The sequence below is a fragment of the Larimichthys crocea genome, chromosome XVI, assembly GCF_000972845.2.
Source record: "Larimichthys crocea isolate SSNF chromosome XVI, L_crocea_2.0, whole genome shotgun sequence".
Taxonomy (NCBI): domain Eukaryota; kingdom Metazoa; phylum Chordata; class Actinopteri; family Sciaenidae; genus Larimichthys; species Larimichthys crocea.
Window position 1 is genome coordinate 2,955,569 of NC_040026.1, and position 19,496 is coordinate 2,975,064.

General features: G+C 41.7%; 1 protein-coding gene across 3 annotated transcripts in view; it reads right to left on the reverse strand.

The window, feature by feature from the left end:
• The window catches only part of dnah9 (dynein, axonemal, heavy chain 9), a 155,278-nt gene extending 136,182 nt beyond the window's left edge, over nucleotides 1–19,096 (reverse strand). For all 3 annotated transcript variants that reach the window (XM_027289342.1, XM_027289343.1, XM_027289344.1), the window contains exons 1-14: nucleotides 18,207–19,096; nucleotides 16,879–17,075; nucleotides 16,628–16,786; nucleotides 14,193–14,323; nucleotides 13,894–14,105; nucleotides 12,326–12,559; nucleotides 11,957–12,124; nucleotides 11,349–11,465; nucleotides 11,100–11,250; nucleotides 8,271–8,385; nucleotides 7,995–8,063; nucleotides 4,918–5,044; nucleotides 3,936–4,082; nucleotides 2,288–2,396 (exon numbers count right to left, since the gene is read on the reverse strand). In XM_027289342.1, the coding sequence (XP_027145143.1) occupies nucleotides 2,288–2,396; nucleotides 3,936–4,082; nucleotides 4,918–5,044; nucleotides 7,995–8,063; nucleotides 8,271–8,385; nucleotides 11,100–11,250; nucleotides 11,349–11,465; nucleotides 11,957–12,124; nucleotides 12,326–12,559; nucleotides 13,894–14,105; nucleotides 14,193–14,323; nucleotides 16,628–16,786; nucleotides 16,879–17,075; nucleotides 18,207–18,557 (2,287 nt within the window). In that variant the 5' untranslated portion in view covers nucleotides 18,558–19,096. The remainder of the gene's footprint in view (nucleotides 1–2,287; nucleotides 2,397–3,935; nucleotides 4,083–4,917; nucleotides 5,045–7,994; nucleotides 8,064–8,270; nucleotides 8,386–11,099; nucleotides 11,251–11,348; nucleotides 11,466–11,956; nucleotides 12,125–12,325; nucleotides 12,560–13,893; nucleotides 14,106–14,192; nucleotides 14,324–16,627; nucleotides 16,787–16,878; nucleotides 17,076–18,206) is intronic.
• Between the last annotated feature and the right edge of the window lie 400 nt (nucleotides 19,097–19,496).

Sequence of the window (19,496 nt, forward strand, 5' to 3'; positions counted from 1 at the left end):
TTACATTTTGAAGTATCACAGTAATGGTCATACTGAGGCTGTGACAGCTGATCTCTGTTCAGCGTACGTTTGGCCAATGGCCAGACAGGTCAAGTGTCAGGTAACCGATGAGACGCACAACGTTACTGCTGCAGCTGCTGAACAGGTCCGTGAAAGGAGCTTCAACTACTGGATAAACCGGTGAAATCCATCGGAGGTATGGTAATGTAATGTTTATTTATATCGTAGTTCCCTCTTAAAGTGTAGGAAAACTTTATCTAGCCCTAAGTAGCAGCTAAGTAGAGTTTTGTTTTACATAACATTGCTTTATAGTATGTACTTTGTTTGGAGTTAATATTTATTTATTTTATTTGTTTATATTTATTTGGTTTATGTTACAATTGTTTATGCACATTTTTAGTTACTTTATGAAAAAGCATTGTTTTAATATTATATTGTTTTTAAGCATTGATTTAAATAAATACATTTATGCTGAATCAAAGCCAATGTTTCAGTGTATATCTTCATCAGGAACATGAATACTGTCTGGGCTGAAAACCACTTTTTGCACATTTTCAAAGATCACAAGGCATCCTATAGAATGCCATTATTCAGTCACCATCATGTTTACTTTACTAATTTAAATGCCATCTTGTGATTAATTAAAAACACATCTGGCAAAGAACAAATCAAAAAAGTTTTGGTTTATTCTGTTTCCTCGATTGCTGTGTTTTAATATAGCCACAAGATGTCGTTTCAATTAGTAAAGCAAACAGGTAACAATACAGGTGACACAGATGATGAGCTGATGGCTGATAGTTCTATTCTATAGGATGAGTTAAGAGCAGTTGAGATTTTTCTAATCTAATTTGTGAAGAGATGAGTACTTTAATCCACTACAAGAAAATGGCTCTTAGAAAATGTGTACCCTATCCTGAATACATTTTACTAAATAACCAGATATACTTGAGGACTGTGAGAATCGGAAATGGAATTTAAAATATTTTTTTTACCAGAAAATACACCTTTGTTTAACACTTATGAGAGAGGAAATGATGGGATACAGAGGGTATGTGACATGCAGAAAAGGACTGGGATTTGAACTGTGGTCGGCTGTGTACATGGCATTAAACTCCACTATGCCATGGCCACCCCACACTAGCTTTGTGTCCCATCCTGGCCACCCCGGTTAAAATGTCCTGGATACGCCACTGATAGGAACGTCAAAGAGAATCCAGTAGATTTTCAAAATAAAACACCCCACGCAAACTTCAGATCATAAAAACAGTCAAAGGGCAAATAACTAAATAATTTAATAACTACGAAGCAAATGTACAGAGACGTGGATGGAGGCTTTGTATTTAGACATCACTCTCCGTCATTATCAATCATCAAATGTACCTGGTGGCCCAACACCTTAATGAGATTATTAAGATTTCTTAATAATAAAATAATAAAAACATTAGCTAACTAGCTAACTAACAATTGACGTAGATTAGTCTTTGATTAATGGAGCACATGGATATAAGCATAATATACAGTGCATGTGAACATGTTATGAGCTCTGACATGGAATGAATGCTATGTTTCTGTACATGTGGGAAACTCACTGCAAATGAATTTTTCACTGAACTGTTGTCAGAGCTGTCAGCACTCGTCAGATTCAGGCAGTATACAGTGAGTCTATAGGGAAAGTGGTCAATCTATGCAACTTTCACTAAATCAATCTACAGCAGACAAAAATCCTCACAAGCTTCCCATAAGCATCTGGAATGCAACACACACACATAAACACAGCGTAAGGCAGATAAGCGCGCGACTACTGTGTGTTCTGCAGAGGGACTGTGAGTTTATCCCCACAGACAGTCCGATGCACTGGCTCGTACCGTAAACACTCGTCTCATTTCTGCCACGTTCTTCTGGGAATCCTGGAGTCGGAGAAAAACTAGCAACACGCCTGCCAGCGGACTGTCAGGCAAAGCTTATCAATGATTGAACACCTCTGCTGCTCTTATTTCATATGTTTTTCAAAATGCAAAGCGTCTCCGTTCATGTCACATCTCAAAGCGGCCGTCTGTGCCCGAGAACTGACAAGGATGGAGGCAGAGACTAGGGAGGAGGAATGGTGGAGGAGTATTTCTCTGATAATAAGCTGCAGTGTAGATTACCACTTAAAGGAAGAGTTTGGCATTTTATGAAAGACTCTTACACGCTCGGGTTAACAGGCCCTTTAACAGGAGGAGAGGAGACATTTAAATGTGTCATCAGTGAAGAGCTGTGTCTGCTAGTGATCAGTTTGCGTCCTGACCTTGGCTGTTCCAGTTCAGGCTCTCCTCCGCCTTTCTGAGCTGAGCATCAATGTCCCTGAGCTGGCCCTGAATCAGAGGCTGCTCCACGTCGAGCAGCGAGTACATCACCTGCAGCCACAGTGAGAGAGAGCGGGAGAGAAGCAGAGAGGAAGAGAGAGAGAGAGAGAGAGATGTGATTTCCAGCTCCGATTAAACGCATTCAGAAATATCATTTTAATTCGACTTCTGTGTGGCTGCTGAAAGGCCACGCAGAGGCCCAGAGCGCCAAGACAGGGTGTCATCCTCATTAAAGCCGCTGTTTCTGGATGGGTCCGTGTTTGCCATGACTTAATTGGACTTGAACTTTTAGCTACCTGAAGCAATGAAATGCTGTATTTTTAATATGTAATCATCTCATTGAGGCGGCTGCGATACGTGTGGTTGAGCTTTGTGGGAGCTGTCCTGTTAATTACATCAGCGACTGCTCCTCCACTGTTTCATGCTAAGTTATTAAAATTGCCATTTTGCCCCCATGTCCACTTCCCATTAAGACAAACAATAGAATTAAGTGTTTGATAATGTCTGCGGCACAGAGAAGCGTATTTTATGCACTAAATTTCATTAAATAAGTACACACACACACACAATGCATGTCCTTATTTGCATAATTTGATAATAAATTTGAATACGTCTGTTAGCTCTCTGCATGCACAGCAATCACTGCAGGTCAGCTAAACAGAACGTAACTGATCCGAGCCGTGATTGTGACATTTCTAAACACAATCAGACAGCACGAGAGAAATTACAGCAGCCCCACGAGGCTGTGCTGGTCTTTGAACACCGGAAAACAAAACCAATGGATGGATGGATGAAAAAATAGAAACTTTATTAATCTCAGATGTTTACCACTGATGTCCTAAGGGTGGAGCTACAGGTTAGGGTAGTGTGGTTAGTCAGCCGTCACACTTTGTCTGGCATATAAATGCAAATGTTGATCTGTGGCGCTAAAGACTGAAGGAATAAAATTATCCGGATATTCAAAATCTAACTCACCTTTGAGCTCTGATGCTAACATAGCTAAACTGACACTGACTGTTTTCCTCTGTTGCTGCTTGTGTTTGGAATAAGACGAGTCAACGCACACATGAGGATTCACTAATTATTTTGTGATTGATATAGAAATATTCACGTATGCACTCACACATACAATATTTCTTGGTTTAAAGGTCCAGTGTGTAGCAGCTAGCAGTGAGGCAGCAGACTGCAACCGGCTGAAGAACAACTGTAGAAACATGGCGAAAGAGGGCCTGTGTTGTATTGTAAGGTAATAAAAACATAATTTTTATGAATATTATATTGTGTTTCTGACATATTATTTAAATGGAGTCCGCTAAATCTGACACATTGGACTGCATTTACATGAATACATTTTGTAAAGTGAATTATCTCTGGCATATCAGATGTCTCCGTCCATCCTGGTGCAGACAGGAAGTCAGAAGACAAAGTACCTGAGCGTGAGCACTTGAAACGCAGAAGATCAATAAAACAACACTGTAATCAGAGCTAACATTAGGATGCTAGCATTAGTGTTAGCCTGACTACACCTATCATATGACCTTCTCCTTGGAGGTCATAGCAGTCCAGTTTAGATGCCAGATGGAAGCTCACCTTGTTATACCCGCCCACAGTGAGCTCCAGGCTGGCCACATACTGCCACAGCTGCCCCCTGGTGGTGTAGATCTGCACCGCCGTTTCAGGGATGGCCTCGGTCTGTCTGGCCTCCAAGTACTTCACTTCTCTGAGCACAGACGCCAGCTAGGAAGAGGTGGAAGAGGGGGAATCAGAAGCACTGGAAGACTGCATCTTTAAACGCAGATTAATGGCATGTAGATCAGTGGTCCCCAACCCCCGGGCCGCGACCGGTACCAGTCCGTGGATCAATCAGTACCGGGCCGCACAAGAATTAATTAGTTATTTCTGTTTTATTTATTATCTAAGTCCCCCGCAAGTGAGGAGAATACGGTCATTTCGAAATAAAAAAACGTTTCAAAATAAAAGACCGCTCGACTTAGACTGGGACTATAATAAAGGGGGACTTACTACTTCATCCACAGTTGGTAGGAGAAGAAGAAAATATTAAGTATAAATGTAAATTACAAAAGATAATTAATTGTGCGAGGTAGTTGTTAATTATTTTTGGGTTGATAATTTTTAATTGACTCATCGGATTTCACGGGCAACAAGCTACAACGCCTACTGCATGTTCTCCGCGCATGTTCTCAGCACCCCCCCCCCGGTCCGCAGTAAAATTGTCAAGCGTCCGCAGTTAGAAAAAGGTTGGGGACCACTGATGTAGATGAATAATTCTTTAGGGCAGTGTGACCAGACATAACTAACTTTAAATGAAGAACTGAAAAACTGACCCAGCTAATTAAAAAGATGAATGTTGCAGAGAAAATACAGCTTTATTTATTTAGACTCTCTCATGCAGCTGTGGGCAGGCATATGACACTTTGTGGAAGATATTTAATGTATCACCAAACTAATAAATCACTCAGATCGTGTCCACAGAACACTGAAAGCAAAAGGATTACAAGCAGCGACACATCCAACAGCCTGTCTTGCATCACTTTTTCCAGCGTGTAAAAACCTGTGGGTTGAAGTTGACCGAGATCAGCCTGGTGTCCGGGTCTCTGCTGATTAATGGCAGGCTGAGGTTGTACTGAGAACTCTCGCCCACGGTCTCTGTCCATGCCTCATAAAGGCTGGTGGAGTATCTGGAATACCAAAAAAAAACAAAAAACAAAGAACACAATCTATGATCACAATCAAAACAAAAAGTTATTATCACAGCCAAAAAACAATTTGTACTTTTCCCGCCAGGGTGTAACAGTGCTTCATATTCCCATTAAAAAGGGCCGGGGCTTTTATTTCACAGGGCCACAGGCGTGGAAGCGGCTCGTATTATGTAAATTAACATAAGTAACAAAAACAAGCAGCTAAAAGGCATATGATTGAGCCATTTTCCCAATCCACTGAGGTTGTAAACAGAATGAGAGACGTGATTCGCCTGTCCACATAAAGCAGACAATAAGGGCAGAGGGAGAGACGGCGCTGAAGGAGGGTTAGCTGTAGGCGTGGGGGGGGTAATATGAGAATAAACGCTGATTCATCTGGCTGGGAACAGAGAATATGTCAGGGCTCTGTACAGCTATATCAATCTGTAAATAGCCACGATTATGATGAGAACTTCAGTGCGCACTGTGTGCTCCTTATTGGATTTCTGCTGTGAGCTTCATTTCCTGATAGTGGCACAGCAGACGCAGAGGCAATCAAACGCCTTGGTCATGGCCATAAATCACGCTGCATTTTGTCTGTGGGGGTAATGAGCGAGCATGCCCGTCCTGCTCCTGACTGGAATATGTATAATAATGGTGGCGCTCATCGGAGGCAGCGGCAATGATTATTACAGTATAACAAGGGCTCTAATTTCTGATGGGAGTAAATTGAGGGCAAAGAACTGCTGTTGTTCATCATTCCATTACTCTGAGTGAGGGGTGGGAGAGAGGAGGGATTGATATGAAGCGTGTGAAGCTTTAAGAGTGTGTGTGTTTTGTCGGCGCACACTGAGTTGTGAAACTCATTCACAAAAGACTGATCTGCACTGCGGGGAGGCCTGACTAGAGCGCTGTAGTACGAGGCCGTCGACAGAGAAACATTGCCCAGATAAAGTGGCACCATGCTACACATGGAACACAAATATGTAGAAAATAAAACAACAAATAAAGGTTAGCTTGGTAGAAATGAACTTGTTGCACTACTAAACCTACACACAAGCCAACATAAACAGACCACACATCGACATAAATGACTGCTAAGCTCATTCACCTCCCCCCACAAACTTGGGCTAACCTAGTGACATCACTTATGATGTCACCCAGGTCTGAAATACAGGAAGTGGATGGGCACACCTCCCTTTGTCCCTGGAACACCTGGTGGTTTGGTGAGTAGCACAAATGTTCCAAAAACTACATTTAAACTGTTTTACTTTCACCAAAAATGTTGGTAAAACTTTGGTAAAATGTAACCACATAAAAACCCAAACAAACCTCGGACAGTCTGTATCTTCACGTTACTGATCAATGATGGGACTCTGGTTGAACAAACAATTAACAAGCATCTTTAAATGAACACAGTGTGCTATTTATGGTAGAGCTGAGGACAAAATGGTGGTTTGTTACAGTCACACACACACACACACACACACACACACTCACACACACTTTAATATTACCCTACTGACTATATTGGAGTGTGAGTGTCATTATTGATCATTTTGCTAACTATTGATACTCTTGACTCAATCAATAGATCAATCGTTTGGTAATGAAATAAAAAAGTGAAAATGTTCATCATAATCTCTTTGAATGTATGTTAACTTGTGTCATATTTAAGCAGAAACTGTTTGATCTCTGTTATCTTTATGTTAGTGATGAACTTTGATCAATTCTTGTTTAAAAGAAGGACTGATTCTTAAAAGACAATGTGGTAGCAATGCACACACTGTCAGGGACTAAAGGCTAAACAGACTGCACCAGTTTTTACTGGACTTGTCTCAGCAAAGTCTCTCAGCAAAGACGTGGATCATGGGTGGACTTAAGGCGGGCTGAATGATACCTGGGTAACAGCACCTATCTGTCAATCAAAACGGCCATGCTCTTAATTCTACATGAGTACAGTTGTCATCAACAGGGAAATTAGCTATAGAGATCAAAACAGTTTTTTGGACCAGGCTGTAAACATGTTTATTTCTGCTGTGAAGTTTTAACATGGGGACTTATGGAGACTGACTCACTTCTGGAGCCAGCCTCTAGTGGACGCTCGAAGAATTCGTTTTTGGCACTTGTGCATTGGCTTCATTTCCCAGCACCAGTGGTTACAGTACTGTCTGCTAACAATCCCATGATGCAATGCATCACATTTTACTGACATGAAGATCAGAGCTGAGCCTGTCTCTCAGGCACAGTAAATGGAAACACCTGTGGTGATGGTGTTACCTTACCTTACCCCTAAAATCAATCCAGCTGTGAAAAGCGGTGAAACACATTGACTGTGTGGGATCGTCCTCCTCTCTGTGTGAGGGCGTTTCCTCTATAGAAACAGAAAATCCCTCGGTGTCTCTTTCTCTCTTTGACTCGCACAACTCAGTTTGAATCCATACAAACACTAACACCACCACCCCCCTTCATCCACCCAATGGGATCCTTTATCTTGCAGGTTTTGATGTTGGATGTGGTCTAAAAGGCCATTTCTCACTTGGCATCAGTGAGCAGCGTCAGAGCATATGGGATTATGGGAGTCCTGTGAAATAATCTCCAGAGCAGCGCTGCAGTAATGAGAACATAAATCACGCCCCGAGCTGCATGTCTACACGCTATTCCGCGGGGGCTGCTTTATAAACGTTATACACTCAACTAGCAAAAACATAAATGTTCATCTTGAGCGGCAGCGTCTGTGTGAAATTACCGAAAAACTTCATGTCAGACACACACAGAGCTAAGATCTGATTCCTGTTGCTGCCTTTTACATTTATAAATCCAATAATGTGGCGTCCTGTTCTGTCACTGTCTATTCTGTGTAATCCTCCTCCCTCTTCTTTTATTCAGCAACACATCAAAGCATGATGACATATTGGGTAATACACTGCGGTAAGATCCACGCACACACCTGTCCAGCAGTTGCATCATCTCCTCATACTTTTGGATGACCCTGGATCCTTCTGCAGACTCCAGGCACCTGCAGAGAAGATGAAATTTTACAACCCATGCAAAGGTTATATCCAATATCTTTCCAGTAGCCAATATTCCAAAGCGTCGCTTTTATGAGGCCTTTAAAAGAGCTCACAGAGCGATTAATTCTCACTGAGACCAGTGGAGATGCACGACCACACCGGAATTCTCCTTTTTTTATTTTTGAATCTGCTGTGTTGGAGAGAAGACTCACGGGTAGGACAGGTGTCTGAATTTGGAGAAGGGGGCTTGGATACGCTGCTGTAGCTCCTGGGCCCATCTCAGGCCTCCAGCTACTGCTGGCATGTTCTTATTGACTGGAGTCCAACCTGACGAGGCAAGCAATCATTACTTCCACACATAATGGGCACAGAGTCAGCAGGAGATCGAGCTATGAAGTGCACATGTTAGTATTTTATACATAATTCACAGACTGTGACTGCACCAGAGCAGAGACTATACAGTTTTCAGTCATCTTAAACTGGGAAATCTAGTCACTAGTAATAACTGTGGAGGCTGCCTGAGATCCAAATCCTGTACACGTATGCTATTTCATCTCAGTTCTAAAGTCAAAAATCATTCTCTGTGATTTGGCCTCTTTTTTCTGTATCCAGAATTATGGACGCTGTGTAGGCAATTACAAATGAAAGCTTTGACGGTGGGCGCTCATGGAGCTACGACCTATGATAATAAGCTAAGGCTAGTCTTTTTGCTTTGGAAGGTCTTGACCTCCTCTAGCACAGGACACCTGGACCATCTGTTATGAAAGGAAATTAAATAATGCCGTCCCACAATTCTTTGCAGCACCATTCTGCCATTCAATTAATAATTCAAGGAATTATAAAATTGACTGACTGAAAAAATGGTGTGATGCAGACTGGTAGTATAGCGTGCTGAAGCCTGATGTTACTCTACAGTTGTGTATATGAGTGCGGCCTGGAGCCTGCAAACACAGCAAAGCGAAAGTAATAAGAATAATAATTTTATACGATTACTCGATTAATCGATAGAATATTCGACAGAATACTCGATTACAAAAATATTTGATAGCTGCAGCCCTAGCCATACACACTAATATCTGAGTGAGCTGAGCAACCATTCTTCTTCACAGTAAGAACACATGGAAGAAGTATCTAACGTGCTGTTTGTAGTCCATCTTCTGATTTTGTAGTTTCAACACACACCATGCCAACATCCGCCGTTGGATAAGAGCAGTCAGATTCTCTGAGCACTGCGGTCTCTTTTTTAAGTCCTTATGAATTCTCTTCACATCTTTCCTTGACCTCATGACGAAAGAAGTCAAGGAAAAGTGTTTAGGAAAGGACATATGATGTCATTTTTTGGACTATTCGCCCGCAGCCACAGTCCCGACAATGTGTCTAATGAGGCAATGTAAGTGAAAACACACGGTGTCACTGTGTGGCTGGAATGTGGCTGTGTATGAGCTTTAAGGGTTTTCAATGACTTCAAGTCTGCTCCATTTCAAGGATCTCTTGATCTCTCTCTTTTTAATTAAGACATTTGATGAAATGAAGGCCGTCCCAAGTTTAATCTCTACAACAACCAATGTGCCCTTTCAAAGTGTCCTTGAGGCATTCTAATAGATCTGACTGTGGAGATGAAAGTCACAGTCTCACTCAAACTTCTCTTTAAAGTATTTTCAGGACAGTCTGTGTCTTTATTAAAGAGTAAAGTCACAGTACAGACAGTGAGGAGAGAGATGAGGGAGGACAAAGGTTCCAAACCAGAACCACAGACCCTGTGCTTCATGCCAGGGGCCTAACATTTACATTTAGTAATTTAACTGATGCTTTTATCCAAAGTGACTCTCAAAAAAGTAAAACAATCATGGTACAGTGTGATGAGGACATGTTAGTGCAGCAATGAGTACTGTGACAGGTGTAGAGGGGACATAGATTTATCATGTCCAGTTGTTGGTAGTGTTGGAGAGATCCTCTCTGAAGAGCTGGATCTTCAGAAGGTTTTTGAAGGTAGAGAGGGACGCCCCTGATATGGTAGGAACTGGTAGGACGTTCCACCAACGGGGAACAACAGATGAGACGTTTAGATTGCCATGAGTGTACAGGTGGCAGAACCAGGCATCATTCATTGGAGGAGCGCAATGGTTGTGATGTAACATATGTCTGTATAAGAGCATTTAAGTGTGTTTAAGTAACTTTGTATGCAAGCATTAATGCGACTGCTACATGTAGCCAGTTAAACCTCTGCGTCCCCTCTCACTCAAACCTAAAAGAGTTTACCTCTAGTGCTATTTAATCATGAAGATGGTTTGGATTTTATTCAACACAGTTTTGACTTATGTCTCTGAGATTTCTGGAGGTGAATTAAACAATAGTTTGTTTGTGTCTGAGTCCTAAATCACTCTTTAATTCTACACTGGTTACAGTGAATATATATTTCAGATATGCAGCAACTCTGATCATTTAGTGTTCTGTATAGAATGCAGGGCATTGCATTGTGGGAGCAAAGTTTGTGTGTTCTATTGAGAGAATTTCTGATGGCAATGAGTGTAAGTTTCACTCAAATAAAACTCGAAATAAAGTGAATATGCTGCACTGTATTTTAAGCAGGGATGGATTTTGAACGCAGCCTCCAGCAGCTGACTGACTGTGTGTTTGTGGATTCTTCACAGTAACGGGGACACTGTTTCTGCAAAGATATGTCTAATGTAATTCTCAGTGTCTGGAGCAAACACCTTCAGGCTGAAATCTCAGAGACCTGGATGAAACCTGGACAAGCAAGACCAAAGGTATTTGCATAGCAAGCCAGTGCTAGAGGCAAGCTGGAAAATGTATTTGGTTTAACCACACTGAACACTAAATTAACCCTGCTCACCTCTATTCTCATCTTCATACCCAACCTTAACAATGTAAAGGATTTATGCCCAAACCAAACTCTCCACCGTGACCTCCCCATCACACTCTAGTGGGATCCATACATAGACTTTGCTCACTCCTGCGTCTCTCTGTGAGGTGATTAAATTGAACAAGTATTGAGTAAGATGCAGTGGTTGTTGTCTCACCCAGCTCCTCTGCAGCCTGGATGTGTTTGCTGTAAAGGAGTTTACAGCAGTCCAGCTCTTTGTCGAACATGGAGACAAGCTGAGGGTATCTGTCCAGAGCATCTGCGGCCACTAAGGGGTGCTCCAGCAAGCTACCGAACATATCCAGAACCTGCAGACAAGAGACAGGGCTTTAAATAAACATCTGTGAATGTGTGTGTGTGTGTGTGTGTGTGTGTGAGAAACGGGGAGAAGATTAGGTTCTCAGACCTTGAAGGCGTTTTCCAGTCCGGAGGCGTCCTCAAAGGCCTGACAGAAGACGGCTCCTAGTCGTCGGTCTGTGTCATCCACCTTAAGTTTGAACTCCCTCACATCTTCTTCGTACTCCTGCGGGGCAGATAGCTCAGCTAGACGACAGCCATAACACCACACAGCAGCAGGCTAACGCCTAGCCAGCACAGCATATTCCTTTTCACATCTCACTGACTCAAAGCCGTCCGGCGGGGAGCACTGACTGGGTCTTACAAGCAAAGTAAATTGCTTTTCTTGCTATAACTCAGGAACATCTTGGTTAAGCAACTAGATGGTACTGAAAAAAAAGGATCTATCTGGGCAGAAAAACAATTTGTTTCACAAACGCTGGGGTGACCAGGCTGTGGTGGTGTTTGCCAGCTTGATGGGGGGAAAGAATTGCATGTACTGAGAAGTATTCAGGAGTAGAAATGACACTCGGCTTGTATCCTGTCGAGTATTTCATACAAGCCTTGTGAAAATGAACCAACCTTCAAAGTTGACGCTCTATAAAATTACAGCCCGTTTTCTCCCAGCAGGGAGGCAAACCAAACCTTCATGTACCCTGTGATCCTAACACCCCGTACCTTGTTGTCGAGGTCCATGCAGTCATAGGGCTTCTCTGTGAAAAGTTTGTACGTGTCCGCAAACTCTTGGTGGAGCAGCTGGACCTGCTGGCTGAGGGCTCGGCCTTGGACGCCTCCAATCTCCAATTTCTCGAGCTTCAACAGGTCCACAGCTGTCAACAGGATGTCCTACAGAGAAAAAGAAATTGAAAATAGAGGGCAATCAAGCTAAACTGCAGGGACACTGCAAAGAAAGTTTTTTGTTTTTTTTAACACTGGGAAAGTTTATGTTTGATCTCTCAATATCTGAGTTATTGGGATGAGATCGAGAGATCAAACTTCTCAATCATTCTGCACCTTTTGAATAACAAATACTGTTTCCATACTCACCTTAATGGTCTTGACTCTGTTAATAAAGAGTTCGAGTCCAGAGAAGACCAACAGTGGTGAAAAGTCCCAAGGCCTCACCACACTCCCGTTCCTCTGGTACTGGTTCAGGTTGGCCTTACGGTCCTCGTAAGTGCTCCTGAAGAGCTCCAGGACCTCCAGGCTCGTCTGAACCTTCAGGAGGCTCTCTGCAACCTCTCCTCTCAGAACCTCTTCTGGAACCAGATACACCCGGGCCTGGTGTTGGAGAGCGGTAACAGGTTAGCTCGGGTTGTGCTCATGCTAATGATCCCAAGTTCATACCATGAGCTTTTTTTCAAACAGTCAGGGGTCGCCAGTTTGTCTGCCACCCAATAATGGCAGCAACTGACGGACAGAAGGAACTGTAGACGATGCTATTAGCTACATCCTGATGCTAACATTACAAAAGCCACAGAGCTGCTTCTTTATGTCCACAACTTCTCAACTGAGTGTATTTGACCACATATAATAAACATGGATTTCAATTTGTGCAACCTGATGCATTATACAGAGATATAGCTAAAAACAGCTGGTGTGGATGCAAACGTCTTGGCTGGAAAATGATTAGCATTAAGTAGCTAGCTAAAGCTGATCGAATCTGCAGTAACAGTAAGTTAAGGGGAGCCGTGAACTCAGATAACCATAAATTTACTTTAATACATTATATTTATTTTGTGGTGGCTTCTGTGGTTGCCTTGGTTACGAGGCATGCTCAACTTTAAACCGAGCAGTAGCCATATTCACAGGAAACCATGGAGGCAAAGCAACTTTCTGAAAATGCTGAGTGGCTTCACATTCCCTGTTCACATTTGTTGATGGTGTGATTGACCGCAGATTTGATGGGAATATGAACCACAAAAGCACAATATTTGCTAAAAAAAAGAGAGTTCACCTTTTTTTGGAGTTAGGTCAGAAGACTGATAACCCCTCACTCGAGTTTTAACAAACTGTCTTAGCTTAGCATAGAAAATATAAGCAGGAGGAAACAGCTAGCCTTGCTGTCACTAAAGTAAAAAAAATCCATCTACCAGTACTTTTAAAGCTTATAAATGAACATGTTATAATTTGTTTGTATAATCTGTACACAGACAAATGTGAAAAGTTCAGAGTTGTCCAGGTGATTTACGTGCTGGAACTGTTTCTTTCCTGGCACAGTGACTTCTTAAAACATCTCGACTGACACATATGGAGGGGAGGTTACACTAAACAGCTCTGGCAACAAAAAAAACGAGATTTGTTCCCAAAAAAACTGAACACAAAAGAACAATAGAGAGTTTGATAGCACGAACAGTGAAGGATTTCTTAGCTGAGCAGAGAAAAGAAAAGAGTTCCACCCACAGTAAAACTTCATCAACAGAAAAAAAAAGAAAATCAAAGCACCACCCACCCACTCCTATTTCCTTTATACTGACAGGTGATCTCTGACAAGTGCAGCACAGAAACACAGTAATGACGTCTTAGCAACAAAGAGTGTAACTCCAAAAATAGCACTAAAAACAGGCTTGTGGGATTGGATTGCCACTTGACACTAAGAAAACGCTGCAGATGACCTGCTGTATGAGGAGGTTGCAGGTCTCCTGGAGCAGAACAATGAGTCGTGCTGGGGTGTTGTAATATCTGGAGTTGGCCCACACCAGGCACACTGTGTGCATCAAAGGGCCAATTTGACCCCTGACTTCAGGGAACTCTGTGTTCTCCATGTCCTCAAACAGACGCTGCAGAGGCTTCAAGTAGGTGCAGATGTCCTTTGCTTCCTCCAAGGCTGCCGAGTGAAGATGTGATGAAAGTCAGTACAGGCATGAAAGCGGGCCTCATTTCATATCTCTAGGTATATATTTTGTGTTATTACCTGCGAGGACATCCTGTTGTATGTTCGTAAAAGCAGGGGAATAGCTGCTCTCTACAGCCTCCAACAGCCTCCCCATCTTGGCCACCTTCGAGGATTTTAACTGGGTGTGGATGCACTCTAGATCTGCACATCTTTAAGAGGACAACAAGGAGAATGAAAAGGTTTCATATCTGTAGAAGGCCACTGAACTGGGCTGCACCAGGAGTCTGCATCAAACTGTCCACAGTGAGCTCTGTTGAAATTTGCTCAAAAAAAAAAAAAAAACACCCACCACAGTCTAATTCTAGCTGGTAATTGAAAATTAGCAACCTCACTATTTTCAAACTAGTAATTAACTGAATCTAATAATGAATGCGATAGCTAGTGAAGCACTCATTTGCTAGCAAACATCTGTGCTGCAGTGCAATCAACAGCAATCAGCTATGTAGATGGAAAGTTAATGCAGCATCACAGACTAACATAACTGGTAAAAATAAAACAGATTTATATATAAGTTATGATAAACTTAAACATCAATCATTTGTAAATGTAGATAAGACTTTACTAATGTGCGTATATATGGCAGAATATTTGCTTTAGAGATAGCATTCATGTAGTTTACAGCGAGATGGAAATATCCAATTATGCTAACTATATTTAGTTTTTGTTTAAAGTAATTTCTCAATCACTTGTCAAGGTCAGATCAGCTCCACCTGCCAGTTATAAATATTTAGTAACAATCAACAATTTGTGTCATGCAACCGTTTTTAATTTGGTAATTTTTAAATCTTAATTTAGTAAATACTTCAGGTATAACTAGACTACAACATTTTCATCAAGTGTCATGTAAAATATCTCATTTTCCATATTAGCAACTCTTTCACTCTCAACATAGATATATTAACAAATAATATGAGCTGATAAGATATACATGCTGCAAGCTAATGTTCATTTTATCAGTTAGTTCGGTTCATATAAATAAATATTTAGTAACAACTGCATGGAAAAACTAATTTATGTGGTGAAACCAGCTTTGGGTAAATCTCCACTAAAAGACACATATTAATAACGTTAGCTTATGTAAGTCAACATTTGTTTTGTCAGTTAGCTATACAACAGTTACTCCTGGCAGTACTTTTTTAGTTATAATAAATCTCTGTGTTGGACCTGGCATATGTGGTGCAACCAAATTAAATTTTGTGATGAGTACTGTATTTTCTGGACTATTGAGCGCACCTGAATATAAGCCGCACCAGCTAAATTTTAAAACAAAATACATTTTGTACATATAGAGGCCGCACTTGAATATAAGCCGCAGGTTTTCATGTTGTAACATGAGGTATTTACACAGAAAGACGGTACACGGAAGATTTTTTAGGTTTTAATTTAAGACATGCTTTTTTCAAACTGTGCCTGAAAATTGGCAGTACGGCATCAACACACCATCAACACGGGATGCCAAGATTACGTGCAATAGCTCTATTTCCTTCTTTGACGGCCAGATCGATTGCCTTTAACTTAAAAGCTGCATCATATGCATTTCTTTGTGTGTTTTGCATGATGTGCAAAATGACAGTTCAAAATCAAAATCAAAACGAGTGTCTTCTTCAGTGCATAATCTTTCCCCACATGTCTGTCTCACTTTTGTATTTACTGCTAGAGAATGCCCCCCTGTTGGCCATTGGCCAGTAAAAAATAATATATATAAATAATAATACTATAAATTAGCCGCACCGTTGTATAAGCCATATGGTCTAAAGCGTGGGGAAAAAGTAGCGGCTTATAGTCCGGAAAATACAGTAAATCTCAACTAAATAAACACTTCAGACATAATATGCAAACATTTTGATCAGGTGTCTCACATCTAAGACATCTTGACAGTATTCCCTCTTGAATCTAAATGCTCATATATTAGCTGTTATAGAATTACGTTAGCTTGCTATAAGCCAACATTAATTATGTCAGTTAGTTTAGTTACACAACTGTTCCCCCTGGCATTGTCGTACATATTGAGTTACAACTCATCTCTACTTAGTACATAATTACACTATAGCCAGGCTAAGTTTGAACTTATCGAGAGCTAGTACAACCAGAGTGGATGCACCCCATATTTGCATATAAATATAAAACAGATGGAGAACAAACACGTTTCTGTCAGAGCACACAAATGATAAAAGTGGTGGATATTGGCCTCATAAGATATAATTCTGCTGCGTTAGCACAACAAAGAAATAAAAAGGAGCGCTGGGCCCTAAATAACATTTCTCACTTGATAGCACAGGTGTTCTGAAACTAGAACAATTAGTAGCGCAGCATAAACTTCTAAAACCATTTTAACTTTGAGGTCCTGTAGGGACGTGTTATTTCAACACAATCGTGACACTGGAACAAGTGCTTCTCAGAAGTTGCCAGTGGATATGCAGTGTCTGTAATAACAGAGGTGCTGAGGTGCTGACCTGTTCTTCCAGAAGAGCAGCTCTGTGTGTGGTGTGGGGTTTTTGCCTTCTAGCAGAGCCTCACAGGAGTCTTTCTTCAGGACGGCTCGGATCTGATGGCTCCACTCAATCACTGCTGACTCCAAGGAGTGGATGATGCTCTTATCCACTATTTCCCCCCTGTGAAGGTGCACAAGAAAACGGTTTTGCAGTGTAGAGGTGGGATAAATGATGCATTGGCATAAACCTTTAGGTCTCCTGTGTTTGTTTACCTTTTGTCTGTCTCCAGGGCAGCTTGATCTACTCGCTCTGAGCCTGCAGGGAGAGGCAGCAGTGTCTTGCCTCGGACTTGGCCTGACACCACAAACACATTGGTCTTGAGGGAGTGGACGTGGCGTCTGACATCCTGAGACACTACCTGAGGCCACTCAGTGTGGTTCTTACTGTTAGACAGCAGTGGGGCCACAACCTGGTGGAATATAAGGAAATAATATGTGATAACATACAGTGGTGGAGAATTATTTAGATCTTTTACTTAAATTAAAGTCACCAAATTAAAAGTTTTGAATTAAAATTTGAACATTGCATATCATAGTTTATAAACTCATCCTAACTTCTGTCAGATAGATCCAGTAAGGCTGGATTAGACCACAGCACAAGACCCTCAGAGGCCCCAAGCCACTGTGGTAATTAGTTTGTGATAATGTAATTATTTGCCAATTAGCTTAATAGGTCTACTTTGTGTACAACTAAATGATGGAGACCTTGAGGCAACATGTCCCTACTCCTTATTTTAAATACATCTGGGTTTACTTTAATTACTGAAATTCATCTTACCCATCTACTGTATGTTGTCATTTATGTTTAACTGACCTGTGCAATACACTATGATAAATAATATATGATAATAATTCCACTCGAGGAATTCGTTTTTGTTACGTGTGGGTGATGTCCCGGATACGGAACATCTCTATTTATAGTGTTTATGCCACAAACCAGTATTAAAAAGAGTATTTTTACATAAGCAAAAGTAGTAATTCCACAATTTGTGTACTCTGTTACATGTAAGATTAAAAATCTCACTTAAAAGTATAGCAGTATAGTATATAGTAGTATAAAGTTGTAGTATTGGGAAGCATTTAAATGCTGTACACAGATTAAGCTAACGTAATTTGTTTGCTATTAGCCACAGGTAACGAATACATGTACTTCCCTCTAAAATGTAGCCTGGCAAACATTTAACCATTTTCACCACCACCACCAACTGTTTGCAAATTAGAGACCTGTGCACACAATGACAGAGAGTGAGACAAACAGTGGGGTGGGTGTCAACAGGGGGACATAGCTCATTTTTGCCCTGTGGCTGCTCCCCGGCTGTCCGGCCCTGGATGAAGTGGCGCATAAAGTTTAATATTTGCTGTAGACATGTCGTGAACTACAAGTGCCAACTTTTATAGGTTACTTAAAGTACCTGAGTGTACGTATATGTAATTCAGAGTAATTTATCTCATTTTAAAACGTGTGTGTGTGTGACAGAGAAATGTGAGTGGTCACGTTAAGACAGCCAACAATCATTAACATGCTCTGCTCTGCTGCTTACCTCCTCAACCAGAGCAGAAAACTGGTCCAGTGGAGCGTAAGACAGGTCCCCGTACACCAAGTTATCTTTCATGGAGTCTGGACTCAGCGTTACTCTGCCGTGTTTCACAAAGTACACCGCTTTGGTCTTGGTGCTGGCCGTGAAGGCGGTGGCGGGCTGCAGCATACCGCCCGCGGTCACTGACACCACCAGAGTCCTCTGCTCGGCTCGGTCCAGGAACTCCTGCAGCACCTGCCTGTTCTCCTCGCTGGACACACATTTCTGCCATTTGTCCTGCTTCAGTTTCAGAGTCCTCAGCACGTAGTCCGCTATAAAGCCCAGTCTCCTGTCCTCAGCAGGTGACTCCTCCATGTCCGCGGGGCGCTCTGCTGTCCCAGGTCAGTCCCGGCGAGTGTAATGAACTGATTGTGTCTCGGCCTCCATAGTAACGCAGTGTTTGCATTAATCAGGCCGTTGCTTAGGGGACATGAGCGACCTAGAGCTGACCCAGGACCGGGACATCCCTCTGTCTGTCCCGCTGCTGACTGACACACCTATTGTTACTTTTGTTTGAGTTTCAGGGGAAGTTGTTGTCAAAGTGTGACCACCAGAAACGATACTGTTAGGATAATAGGAGCATTATGTTAAACTACAGTGGAATTTAAGGCCCCCTGCACTTTAACTCCATTTGACTAGTATAACCTTTAACCTAACCTAACAAAGGGGCTAATCAGAGGCAGTATAAGTTCAAGTTGAGTGGGACAACAGCAACCTACTGGTTGTGAATCAGGGAATGATGTAAAAACTATATTAAAACTATATTATACTATAAACTATATGATTTTTTTCACGTAAAAATATAACTATACACTACACCTGAAGTCCCCTTTTTAAGTTTTTGGTGAGAAATTGATTTGTGTTGTGAGGTCAGGTGAACTGGTAGAAAACTGGGCAGGTGCCCTGACTGTCAGCCATTTTGACATGAAAGCAGGTGAACTCAGGTGTTACCAATGAGACTAATTACAGCTCTGTTCCATTCGGGTCAGGACTCTGCTGTGCTGCGTGTTGGCTCGCTCTCATAAATGGAACACAATCTTAATTAGTGTAATTGTTAATACCTGTGTTGACCCGACTATTTCATGTCAAAATGGCTGCTGTGAAAAAGGGCCATAACTAACGGTCTGTTCAGGCTACAGCACAGCTAGTACTGTGGGAGGACCGTGGACAGTTAACCATGAAATAAACTAATGTGTACGTATCAGCTTGTCATATCTAATGCTTAATATATTACCACACTGTTTTACTATGTAC